The sequence below is a fragment of the Harpia harpyja genome, chromosome 22 (genome assembly GCF_026419915.1).
Source record: "Harpia harpyja isolate bHarHar1 chromosome 22, bHarHar1 primary haplotype, whole genome shotgun sequence".
NCBI lineage: Eukaryota > Metazoa > Chordata > Aves > Accipitriformes > Accipitridae > Harpia > Harpia harpyja.
This window is the reverse complement of record NC_068961.1, coordinates 10,888,070-10,901,729: the sequence shown is the minus strand read 5'-3', so window position 1 is coordinate 10,901,729 and position 13,660 is coordinate 10,888,070. Positions and strand designations below refer to the sequence as shown.

The 13,660-nt window shown below is 38.9% G+C and overlaps 1 protein-coding gene across 4 annotated transcripts in view; it reads right to left on the bottom strand.

Annotated features, from left to right (window-relative positions):
* Positions 1-13,660, bottom strand: part of OCA2 (OCA2 melanosomal transmembrane protein) — a 293,670-nt gene that overhangs the window by 173,747 nt on the left and 106,263 nt on the right. For all 4 annotated transcript variants that reach the window (XM_052774012.1, XM_052774014.1, XM_052774013.1 and 1 more), the window contains 3 exons: positions 5,070-5,217; positions 3,385-3,442; positions 1,880-1,988 (listed from right to left, as the gene is read on the bottom strand). In XM_052774012.1, coding sequence (XP_052629972.1) covers positions 1,880-1,988; positions 3,385-3,442; positions 5,070-5,217 — 315 coding nt within the window. The remainder of the gene's footprint in view (positions 1-1,879; positions 1,989-3,384; positions 3,443-5,069; positions 5,218-13,660) is intronic.

Here is a 13,660-nt window from a genome sequence, read left to right as displayed (position 1 = left end):
ACCTTTCAACTTCTTAACAGCTAATAATCTTTATGGGCTGAAATCGCCCATTTCCATGGCAAATACGCTGGAACAGGAAAGCTGCCACAGCAGCTGTGGCACTGGCTGAAATGGGGAAGAAAGCCTGGCTGAGGCGGCCCCTTTCCTAACCTCATACTGCTCCAGGGCACCAGGACTTCCACTGCATGCCAACAAGGTCTTGCTGGGTGTATCAACACTGTTAGATAACTGCTTAGCCCAAGTCCACAGCAAGGTACTGGTCCCCCAGAGTTCCCCTTGTGTAAGTGTTGCTTTGCTCCCAGACTCTTTTGCAGTGACCCAGCTTGTTTCATCTAAGAGAAAAATAAACCCAGGTGCAGTTCTGGAGACAATTCATTTCAGGGATCACACCCAAACAGCAGCATGGGTGAGTCTGGATCAGGTTTGGGTCTCTCTGCTCTGTACAGTTACTCCAACATTATCCCTGGTGGCTTCAGGCACTAAAACTCCATCACATGTACCAGATAATGCAACATAGGCCCTCAGCCTCACAGTCGTAAACCACAGCTCTGTTAGGCTACAAAACCGCCCTCACTGTGAACCTGAAAATTAATTAACCCATACATAAAATGTCAAGAAGAAACTCAGGGCCAATTGCTGTGCTGTGGAGACACAGCCAGTCTTCTCTGAAGGGGCAAGGTCTGAGCAGTGTGGACGCAAGCCATCCTGCACCAATAAGGCCTGAGGGCTGGGGATCAGCCCCTGGAACAAATGCGTTTAGCAGCAAAGCTATACCTATTAAAACACGTTGCTCTGGACACAGTAGCCTATATCCTCCCACTGGTGCTGGCAATACACAACACTGGTATTTCCCTAGGTCCCAGCAGAGAACAGCCTTCTGCAACTGGTACCTTTATAAGCCAATCAATACACCAGAAGTGTGAGCAGCAGGTACGGGAGGTCTTGTTTACCACTTGATCACCGTTGTACAGCTATAACTAGCTCTATATTGTGCATAACAGAAATGGATTTCAGTGTAGTATCTGTGTATATGATGATTCAATCAATGATTTATTGATTATGCGTTATTCCTCTTCAAGACTGTTGCATCTTTCAGCCACTGGGATGGGTGTACACAGCGGGGGAATTCAGATTGCATGAAAAAACATAAATCTGAAACTCCATAACTTTCAAGTTCTCAGCAGCTAATAAAATATTTTTAACTTTTCACAGGGCAAAGCACAGGTAGGTTTTATTATTGTCCTTCAGTTATATGTGAGCTTTAATTTGGTTCTGTTTTCAGGATATGCAGACCCTATCTTCATACAGGTATACAACTAGCTGTATAAAAACCTGCACATATAGGTCTATATATAGAAAGTATGCATACAGCTATTTTCATTTCATACATCTACAGTGTCTTCCTGATTTTATTTTGGGAAATGATTTGTTCTGGTGATAAAGTAACAGAGACTGGAAGTCATACAAAGAGTTATCTATACTTAAGAAATAATGCCAGACTATTTTTTTGTACTTCCATGGAGTGATTATTTTCTGATCTCTATAATGCATCTTGGTCATTCACTCAAACCTACAGTGCAATGATGCCAAGGTCAAATTTGCTCATTCCATAATGTTTGGCCAGCTTGTTCATATTGGGAAGTCAGAAAAATGAAGTCATGAGCACTCTCTGTTATTCCTCCTGGGGTGACTGAGACATGACTGCATTTTTGAAAACCTGTCCTGAGAAACTGCTGTTCTGATTAACCTCATGTAATCGTGAGGCCAGAGACACGTGGAAAAGGGCTTTCTGAAAAGATCCAGACTCAGAAAAGTAGTACTGGTTTTTTTCAGGGAGATGGTTTGTTTTACTTAGATAGAACAAAACTATGAAACTTACCAAGATCTAGGTAGATGCCTGGAACAAATGAGTTGAGAAAAAACATAAGAATAACACATCCCAGCACAGTCAGGCATTTGATGAGAAGAATTTTGTCTGTTATTCTGTGCTGTAGGGACAAGGAGAAAAAAAATAATAACTATTAAAGAGGGAGCTATCTATTATGCATAGAGTTCACAAAAGCATGTGTGAAGCACAGACTTCTGTTCCTGTATTGTATATTACCTCTTCAGCATAAAAGACAGAAATATTTAAATTGAAGCATTTCATGCATACCTATAAAAAACATGAATACGTGGCCCAGTGGGATCTAAGAGACATGAGTAGTTAGTACCTGCTGCATACATTCAGCTGTGTTCAGCTACCCCCATCACAACTTCATTTCAGTAGAAGCAGGGTTGAAATGCAATTCCTACTACAGAGGGTACTCCGGGCACTCTCTGGTTTCATGACCCTGGACAAAATCACCCTTTTCTGCATATATGCTTTGAAAACCTATAAACTGGCCTAGAGGTCGGATCTTTCATGCCTCCTGTACAACTCTCATAGACATACCAAGCCCATAATCTCTATGCAGCTTCTACACCCCCATGCCCAGCTCCTGCATCCCTGTGCCAGTCTCCTCATGTTCTCACCCTCAGACCCCATGCTTTCCATCGTGACTCTGCTTCTCTGCTCTCATCTCACTTTCGCCACCAAAGCAGGGAATCACCTTCTCCCAGCCCGAGTCCCCTGTCATTTCACATAGTTTAAAGCTCTACTAAAGTACAAGTAATTCTCTGTTCTTTAAAAAGTTTGTCTTTTATGCAATGCCTTGAAAAAGGTGTAAAACCTAGTAAGAAGTCCTGTTGGTTTTGTTCTGTTTTAGTGTGACACATAGGACAGTGATGTCCCCCAGTCAAGGACTTGTGCTCCCAAACACAGGCCTGGATTCATTAGTGATGCCAGTGAGGTAGAGGGGATATGACATTTAGACAAATTTAGGTTAAACTAATCCGACTACAGAGTTTACATCTCATCAGACCCAGCCTCAGCAGAAAGACTTAGGCAGTGTTAATATATGCACAGCAAAGAGAACAGGATTTATCCAAGTGGTTTATCCCTACTTGAACAATAAAGCAAGCATGTCACAGGCAGTGTAGTAAATTAGAGCTGATATTTGGCACATCAGCAGGAGTGTACTCTATTGTCATGCATCACGGTTATAAATGACCTATTGACACATCCTGAGTCTTTCTGGCCATGGATTAAAAATTTAAGGAAACACTGCTGAATCATTTATTGATTCTTTAAATGATATTTTCTAAGGAACAAAAGTATAAAACCTAACAAAACCTCACAATGTGGTTCAGTAACCCTGTCCCATTGAGAAGCCAGCCAGCCTGCCTGCCAGATTTTCTGCTATCATTAGAGTTATTAAATTTGCATTAGATTCAAAGCACTCTCTCTGCATAAAGGCATAGGTCTGCTTACATGGATACTGAGAAAAACTGCCATCTACTTACTTTTTTCTGGAGTTCCTGAATATTTGTTTCCCAGTTTTTATCTTCCTGTGAAATTTGCCTGAAAGAAAATGACACCTGCTTTTTTCCAGAGTGAAATTAGAGCTCTGCCAAGGGTGTTAGAATAAATCCCTCACATCACAAATAGATCACACTTTCCCCCGTATGGAGTAACTCATACCACAAAGGAGTTGTGGCCTTCTTACAGCCAGCAGCAAAATTCCCATGAGGGTTCACTGAAGACTCCAGTTTTGTAACATGCTCCACTAATACCCAAACCCTTTTTTTCATGAAGAGTGCCACAGGCCTGGAAGGAGCTAGCCTCCAGGGTATGGACCTCGGTATAGGATCTGGCTATATGCAATATGTTGTTCCCTTAATAGTTTCAGGAGTTGATGTGTGCCCTGCTGCGATAAAACAAGGGTCGTGTGCTAACACCAACAACTCAGAAAACATATATTTTACATTTGCATTTTATAATGAAATTTTTAAGATCTGAATAACTTCACCGTGTTATCAGCATAGTCAGCCCTCCAGCAAAAAGCCTTGGGGTTTGCAGTTCAGAAGCACTGTTGTTAATGCTAATGAATTTTTTACATTGCTGTAAATGTACTGTGCTGGAGGAATCCTGATTTTTCAAGATTAAATATACAATTTTTATTTATACTTCAGAAACATCTTCTTTAGAGTGTCATAAAGTCTAATAATTTGTTATAATATTTTTAGAAGGAGGCTATTTTAACAGCCTTTTTTGTCTTTAAGTATTAATGCTGTCACTCCGTTCAAAGCACACAGTACTAGCAAAAAACTGTGTAAACAAGAGTCATCTTATTACTGGAATAGGTGGTTTAAGAAATCATATTTACATGTCCTTGCTCATACTGCCTAACATGTTTATTAATGAAAATTAATTATTTCAGTTTCATTTTAGTCAATTCACTTTCAGAGTATTTATCACTGCTATTCTCGGTCATCAAGTTCCATAGGGTAACAGTTGCTTTTGCCGGAATGTAAACAAAACAAGGTTAACATTTTTCTTAGTCCTTGTTTATGTAAACTTCTTTTCTAAACATAAACAGTTAATTATGTCTTCACTCAGGTTCACACTGAAGGTTTGATTAGGAAATAATTTTAAAACACAGCAATTCACTGGTGGCATTTGTCAAACTCAACAGTTCGCTGAAGAACACTTGAATTTTTCAGTAAAAAAAGAAATTATAGCATTTTACTATGCTGAAGCCACTATTGTAAGGAAAAATCTAATGACATATTTGTGAGCTTTTTCAACCAAAAACTACCTGAAATTTCTAGGTCTTTAAATTTGGGTCATATTGATATATATTTTCCAGGCCTTACACATAGGTTTTATTCTGAAATACTTTGTGTTTTACTGAGGCCAAGGGTGGCTCTTCATATATGCTCATCTGATCAAGTGACAACTAAGAATATAGGTCTCATCCCAGTGAAGATTCCTGAAAGCCTTCACTCTCAGCTCTGCCTAAAATTACTACATACGAGCCCTTGGCTGGTTGAAGCAAACACAACTATTGCTACTGATGGTAGCAAAGCCACGCTATCATTCCTGGCTGTAGACTGAGATGAGCAGGAGCTCCCTGCCACTCCAACAAACAGCTTGTCCCCACCAAGGGTCGGAGCCGGGGAGGTGGGACAGGCTGGTCCCCGCTCACCTGTGGAACGTGCTCAGCTTCTTCCTCAGGAGCATCTCCAGAGTCAGCACCTTCTGCATCAAGAGGCATTTCACTGCAGTCTCCTCTCTGCTGGCTGGGTTAATGCGCTGTGCAGTCAGTCGCCAAACATAGATCTCATGTTTCAGCTCTAAAAAGAAGCAAAATCACTCATCTTAGAGCAGGTGCAATGAACATGAAACCAGACACACAGAAAATGTGTGTAAAGTGCCCTGGACTCAAAGCTGTTAAAATTATTGGAATGGTTTCCCAATAATTTTCCACTTAGGAAGCTGCTTTTACCATACATTTTGCAGAGCTAAAGGGAATGAAAAATAAAAAGAAATTTTTCAGAATTTTAAATAAATTAACCTCAAAGTCCTTTTTCAAAGAAAAAGAAGTATTGTCTTCAAACACTTGCAAATGCCTTCCACAAGCTTTAGTGCTAAAATTGTAGCACATTCATTTTTCATCAGAAAATAAACTGCCAATATATGTTATTATACTGCTAACAAGATACTAGTCACTTTGTAGTTAGGAATTACAGCAAATGTTCCTTCACTGTATTCCGAATGGACAACATGTTTCCATTCACTTTATGTTCATACGAGTAATTTTATCAATCTAAGGCAAAACTGAAATTTAGCACTGTCTTATGGAATATCGTTTAATAACATTTCAAAGGTTTCCTAAGGGGACTTAATTCCTAGGCACTGAAAACACAGCTACTATCACCTGCCTGCTGACCTGAATGATATCTGATCCTGTGTAAGTTCAGACAGACTGATTAACACTTGAAAGCACTCTCCAAAATCTTGTCGGGATTTTCAACACTTTCAGATTTTTATTTTTTTCAGTATTGTCAAGGCCTTGGAGAATGACCGAAAAACATGTGTTCCTGTTCAGGAAGGACCTTAGATTGGGCATGCCAAAAAAACCCTTTGGATTTTCCAGGAAATCACTGAGGAAATAAAAGCAGGATATTCATTCAGAAACTGTCTGTGCAAATGCTTCTTGATAAAGCAACAGGATGTTTCCTCACCCTTCTTTTCTGTCCCCCTCAAATTTCATGTAATTGAAGACAATGTGGGAAGAACTCAAGCCTTTATATCGTAAGATCCCTGTTCAATCAGCAAATTGTTCTTATCCTAAGAAATGGATGTGGAAGTCTTTGCACCATGTATACAGACTATATGCATTATTTATAAAAAAAAAATAATGTAACAACATAAAAAATATTTAAACACATTTTGATGTAGGCAGTGATATTAACATTTACTGCTGCAAATCCCTAGTTGTTCACAGCATCTACTATCAAAGAGTACTAAACGTATTTAATTCCCTTGCTTCCTTTGTGACCAAGTATTCATAATGATAATACAGAGTGAATCATGTAAAGATTGACCATAAAAGGGAATTAGGCTTGACAGAACTCCACCATTTAAGAGCAAAAGTAAGCATGTCCAGAGCCTGCACAGTTGACACAAAAAAGGGATCTGAACAGCAACTGACTCACATTTTGTATGGTTCATGTTTGCAGATGAGCACACATCCATCAGAATGGTAATCTTTGCCTGAGCTTTACAATGCAAGACCAGAAATGTAAATTTGCACTATCTAAAGCCCAATGACTGTCCCAGGTTATCAAACAACTAGTGCACAGCTAAAGCTTTTCTTCCAAGAATGGATTCATACCTGAATGACAGACATCAAAGAGGTGCAGAGTCTACCACTTTCCTTTGAAATATATTTGGTGATTCTTGTCAGGAACATAATCTGATACTAAATTATATTAAAACATGTATACATCCTGCTTATCAAAGGATCCACATGACTTTGTGTAGAGACCTTGTCCTGGCCATCATTTACTTTTCCATCAACATTTGTGACACACACAAATATATCCAGCAGTGATTTTCGATCCTCTTCCAAAATATAATCAAGAAAGTGACAGAGCCTTAGGCTACAGCTGATCTTCTTCTCCCCACATAAAAAAAAAAACAAAACAAAACAAAAAACAAAGCAAACAACTCTTTTTGAGGATTAGAGTGGATGGGAACTGTGGGAAAAAGGTGTATTTTAAACTTCAAAAATTTTTCTTTAATAAGATGGCAAGATTAAACTTTAAGTCTCTGAATTTGCATAGTGATTTCTGAAAGAAACTAGTGACCACATATCTGGGGTCTGCTTCGGCTCCACAGTTTCTGATCAATGGGGCAACAAGCTATTTCAGTTGGCAACTTCCTCCTCATAACATTCACCCTGAAAGTGGTCTGAAGTTGTGAGCTGGGAAGTTGTTCCTTTACATGTAGATGAGCAAGACTAGATGGAGAAAAGTTGGAATGTGGCTTTCTTGCACACTCTCTTGTGCAACTCTCCAGGCAAAAATTTTGTATTTGAAAAAGTTTCCTGAGCCCTTTGGGGTAAAAGAAGTATTTCTATGATCTTACATGCTGCCCTAGAATGGATGAGATGATAGAAACTTTTGTATTTAATTTAAGCAGGTGAAGGGGGAGAACCCTCTCAGTAAGTGAACAGTCCTTTCTGTACTGCTTTCTCATGCAATTTTCAAGTCAATTGGACTGTGGCTTTGAAACTGTCTCTCATCATCAGTCCAAGAGAAAGAGTGTCTTTTTGTCTTTTTCTCTGGCAAAGGCTCATGAAGCATGACTACCCAGTTTGCTATCCTGCTTTCCAAAAGCTTGTCTTTGCTGCAACACTTTTTCTGATCACGTCTGTTCATCCTGCCTAACATTTCCCCACATCCTTTCCAAGTGAAATTTCACCAAGGGTTTTGCTGATGGAGGAAAGCTGAATCTTTCAGCATCTAACTGAGATGCAGATCCCCAGCAGGTATTTTCATACAAAGAATCTTTATCTTCTCTCCTTCAGAAAGGGGCAGCTAGCATCACTGTATCTGTGCCACAAACAAACCCGCAGAGCGGAAAGCAGCATGACTTGCATTGCACATTCCCGTTCCATGTCTGAAGTGCCGTGGGGCTAATCTCCAGGTTCAGCAAGGTCAGCCTGGTGCTTTCTGGTCTATGTTAAAAAAATATATGCCTGTTTTCACATGGCTTTGATCTTGCCTTTATGTACAGCAAGTGCATACTTGATTTTTCAGTCATAAGTTTTCCAAACATCCCAAGGACGTGAACATCCAACCAGCTGTGGAATTTACTTCAGAGCAAAATGTCCTTTGAAAATCAGAACAGTTGATACATCTTTTATACTGGCACTCCTGCTGCAGTAATAATTTGTGAAGAGGTTTTCTAGGTCATCCCACAGAAAGTTTCTCCTATTTCTCTTTCATGCACACTCATTGTAATAGCCCATTGTGGCATCAGGTGATACATATGCATTAGCAGTAGCTTTTGTTTTGAAGGAAATAATATAATACAGGACCCTGAGGTCAGTCAGAACACTGAACATGGCCCAAAACTTTTGGGCCTTTCTATACTTCTCCCATTTCAGGTCTGCAAACCCGTTTAGGCAGCAACCCTTAGAGTTTGGGAACATCTGATATTTTATGACATACTGTTACACATGGACAAGGGCTTAATGCAACTGCAGGGTCTTAGCAATCACTTTGAAATTATGGCTAAGGCAGCATAAGGGCAGTATTTGACTGCCCCGGAATGGGAAGGTCTCGCACCTCATTTCCCCATTCCTGTCCCCTCCTCAGGTGGGATCTAATGCTCATGTTACACCAGGGCAAGCTCACTCCACTCACTCGTCCAACAAAACCCAATCTGCACGGTTTTCACAGGGTTAGCTTTATGGTGGATCAGCCTATTAACTAATTTATCCTACCACTGCAAGGTCTATTGCTAATAATTGAAATGGAATGTGTGTGTGACATGTATCTTTCATGGCAGTTTATCATTAAAGCAGCTAAATTAACATTTAACTGCAACTGTAGTAGCAGCAGTTGAAGTGATGATAGAAGCAAAGCAAAGTTTAGTATGCAGTGATCTGGAGTAAAAGCAGACAGGAGAGCTGCAGCTCAGTCAGGGAATTCAGCCCATTATGATACTAAAATCTTTGTGAATATGGTACACTCATAAAGCCTACAAGGCACCACAGCAATATACCTAGCATTATTATTTCATGAAAATTTTCTTTTTTCTTTTTCTTTCTTTTTTTTTTTTCTCCCAGAAAGCCATTTCCAACAAGAAAAGAATAATTTTTGGCTTAGTTCTAGGATCAAATAAAGGATCAGCAAACATGTAAACCCTATGCTGCTAATCTGTTCTGGTTTTGTCATTTATCATATTTTGCCATGGAGACCACAGATATGGCATCCTGGACCCACTGAATTTAATGGAGTTTCAGCTGTTGACCTGAGCTGTGACATTTTAGAAAACATTTTCTGCATTTTAGAAAACACTGTTTCATTTAAAATGCATACTCTTCCTGCAATCTGACAATTAATAGTCAGATTGATTTTCACTTAGAGTAATCACACATTCCCTCCCACCCGACTGCCAATAACAAAGAAGACATCCTCAAAAACTGAGTGTAATTAATTCCCAGTCTCAGAATCTGAAAACGCCAGTCTTGTTAATTGAAGATACTCAGAAGAGCATGACCAATCTTGATGAGATGAAAAGAATTATCATAAAATGGCAATTTTTAACTTGCAAGTGCACTAAATACATTAACTACCTTTTTCGCAAGTAACCCAGGTTTGCACTGCTGGGCTGTGACTAACGACATGCAAAGCATGTTCCTCTGAATGTGTTTTTGGTTTGTTTTTTTTTTTCTCTACATGCTATTGTAGCTTAACTATTGTCAGTAAAAAAATTATTTTTCTTAGGTAACTTCTCAGAACAATAATATTTCTGTTTAAATGTTAACTGAAAAGCAAATTAAGTACCATGAATTATAGCTTAATCCACTGATAGTAATATCTATAACTTTTAGTAATTTTTTAAATCCCTGATATTATGTAATTAATCCTCTAAGCATTATTAGACGGTAAGTGTCATCTCCATTTTAAAAGCACAAAAACTATGTCAGAAAGGTGAAACCCAAGTGTAGAAAGAATTCACCTCGAGGGACATTCCAGCACAACAACTCATGCCTCTCTTCTAGAGGTGGTGCCCCTCAACAGGACACAAGCATAAGGCTCTAATTCTGGGGGGAAAAAAAAAAAAAAAAAAAAAGCCTAAAATGTTCTTGTCTTTATTCCTTTGAGTAGTCCAGTTCATCAATAGTGGATAAAGGTAAGCAGAAGCATAAATGTTGCAGTGTCTTCAAAACTGCAGCAAAACACACTTTGCCTTACTCAGCTAAATACTTACAAAGGAATGCAAGACATCTGTACAATGCTGCATAAAGCAATACAGAGAATTTATATAAGCTTTTTGACCTAAAGCCCGACAGCTGGGGCCCCATTTGGTCACCAAGGCACCTAACACCAGTTTGGCTGCCCAACATGGGATTGCGGCCATGGCACAGGATTTACAGGACATCCTCATCCCTGCCGCAAAACAGCTGGAGCCTGAGCAGAAAACTGCAAAGTTCAGAAGGTGCCACACACCTAAGTCTCATCCCAGGAGTCACTTCTGGGCAAGCTGCGGCAGGCTGCAGCAGCCCCAGGAGTTGGGCTGTTCAGAAAGCTGCAAAACAATCTTCTTCTATAAAATGTAATGGGAATTTTTTCTCACTGTGCTTTGGGTTTCCCCCTGTAATTTTCACTACTGAAAGAATCTACAACACTGCAAGCCTACCCCTGCACTTTATAAGGGAATAGTCAGTTTAATACCTCTATGATGGTCACATAACACTCAGATGAAGTAATCTGCAGATATTAAAGAGGGTTAGATCTCTCATAACATTTCAAGATGGTTGATGACATACATTACTCTTCAGTTGGTTTGTCTGTGAACGAGGGATGGTATCTCTCGCAGGTGATATGGGCTCTGTTTTAACCTCTGGGTAAGTCAGATTTAGAGCCACAAAGTTATTTCAGTCCTTGTCATTTTGCCCCTTAGTTTCCCCTACTACAATTCCCCATCTTTTAAAAGCAGATACCTGAGTGTATTTAGGTTTCATGTGTGTTCATTAGCACTCCCCTAATGTGATCACAATACTCTGTACAATTCTGTTACACTGAGAATGGCACAGGGTCATGGGAAGTAGAATCAAGTATTTTGAGCATTTGTCTAAAACTCCGGTGTAGTTTGTTTCAGAAAATTTTCATCAGGTTTGAAATCTAGAAAAATAATTCTGGTTTACTCACTATCAGAAAGTTTTAACTCAGACTGCCAGACTTACCAATGAAAACCAATTTATCCAATGTTTTCCATTAAAGTACAAGTTTCACAATTAAAAAAACCTCTATTGAATACATTATTCTCTGCTCAAAAGTGAATAGATACATTCCAATCATAAAACATTTTCCACCAAACATAACTACTGCCGAAGTCCTTTCAATACCAGGAAAAAAGAAAGAAGAAAAAAAAAAAGTGCTGCAAGCAACCACTTAAAGGTGATATTCCCAAAGTTCTATAATCCAAAAGATAGTGCCTCATCTAATGCTTTTAACAGGACAAAATGAAGAGTAAAATAATGAAGCACATTTCAGACCCACCGTATCTTTTAGCAACTGGTTTAAATGTAAAAATGCTGACTAATAAGTTCAGCTCATTTTGACAAATAAAAATGACAGGAAGAATTTAAAAATCTGTCAAGGTTACACTTTTATTTGAAACATCATCACAGTGAAAGCTCTCTGCAGCAAACAGATACAGAGCATGTGTTAAATTAACCTAAGTTGTTCTCTTAAGCTCTGTGTATCAGGAAGATCTTATGAGCTTCAGAGCCATCAGAGTAAAGCGAAAAATTTTGTCATAGCTTCACCAAAACACTGTTAATTAAAAGGACAGGTCTTGCCAGCCAGTGTATATCTGTACAATTATTTCACAGTTGTGGTACATATACAAAGATTGAGGGGGACAAGTGCTGTAAAAGAAACAGGAGGTATCACTTTCTAAGTTTTTACCTCCATCAGTGATTTTTCTGTTCTGATTCCTTCCATAAAAAATGTGTATAATAAATTGTGAAGTGCTGCTCTATTGATTCAAAATGCCACTGTGGTATACTTTCTTTCTGCATAAGGCAGGTAAAGTAATATTAAACAGCTGCCTTCTTGTGATGACTACATTCTCAATGCACTAAGCAAATAGTATGAATTGTTATATTTCCCTTATTCTGCAATGTCAGAATACTATTTTTATCATCTGAAAACAAGAAAAGACAGATCAAGATTTTCCTCTTTCCAAGGGGAATATTCCATCAACTCTAAAGCAGTACAAAGGACATATAGAGGATTTTAAACATAAAATTATCTAAAGTGTTTAAGAAAATAAAAATCTTGAATCTGTGTAAAGTAAATAACTACACTTATTTTCATTCCTGGTCATTAGAAGAGCTATTGAAGGTGCAAATAATAAAAGACAGATTTTTTTTTTTATTTTTTTTTTTTTTTACATTTTCAAACATAAAACTATGACCCTGGTGGATCCTGATACATTATCCAAAAAGGAGTACACACGAAGTCTGCAGGGACCATAAGACTACCTAGTTCATTTGAGACTGAAAGTCTTACAGTTCTTGAAAATAAAAGACACAATATGTACCAGAAAGATACGATCTTAGATCCCAATTCGTAAGAAAGCTGCATCTTTTAGTTTACCATGCTATCATCCACAGTAGGATAGTTAAAATGTTAACTACTCATTGTTAATATATACAACTGGATTGCAGAGAAGAGAAAAAAAAAAATGTTTTCCTGTTCCACATTGTTCTTCAAGATTTAAAAATACTTCCCATATACTCCCATGAATTTAGCATCTTGGGTGAGGGCAGTAGAGTGCAATGCATGTTGCAAAACTTCCATCCAGATTGAGCTTGGAGTTGAATGCTTAAAAATATCTTGAAATATTCCTTTCTTTGTACATTATTCTCTGCATAATCTGCCTGCTGGTTTCCTTACCTGAACCGGCTTTCAAGTGAGGAGAGTCCACTACTTCCAATGTTACATTAAAATACCAATAATGCTTTACTGCCAGTTAGCAAAGTACCTGCACAGGTAGAGACACAGCTCAGGATTGAGATTTGTTGATGTACTTAATCCAGCTAGGTACTTGATGTACCTCATACTGATTCTAGCAAGAAATGGTTCCTATGGTTACGAATATGTTACCAACTAAAATAGGGCTAAGGACTGTTCTCTGACCCCAAGCAGCACACATGGCTGTACTGATGCTACGTAACACCTTACCCTGGGTCCCTTCTGTGCCCCTGCAGTGTCCTTGTGGCCCTGGACATTATTATTATTTTATGTGGGCTTTTTTTGATTCAAATTGTCTGAAGCAGCATTGGGGCTGTCTTGCAAGTGGTCATGGTAGTTCTTCCCCAGCATTAAACCGAAAGGTTGTATGTCACACTGCGCAGCATGGCATGAGGTCACACGCCACTGTTAGAGGATGCAGAGGCCACCCAGACATCCCATGCCCTGAGAAAAAAACAAAGCTATTAACTCTTTAACCACAGCCACCTGCCCTGGGGGCCATTCCCCCAGGCAG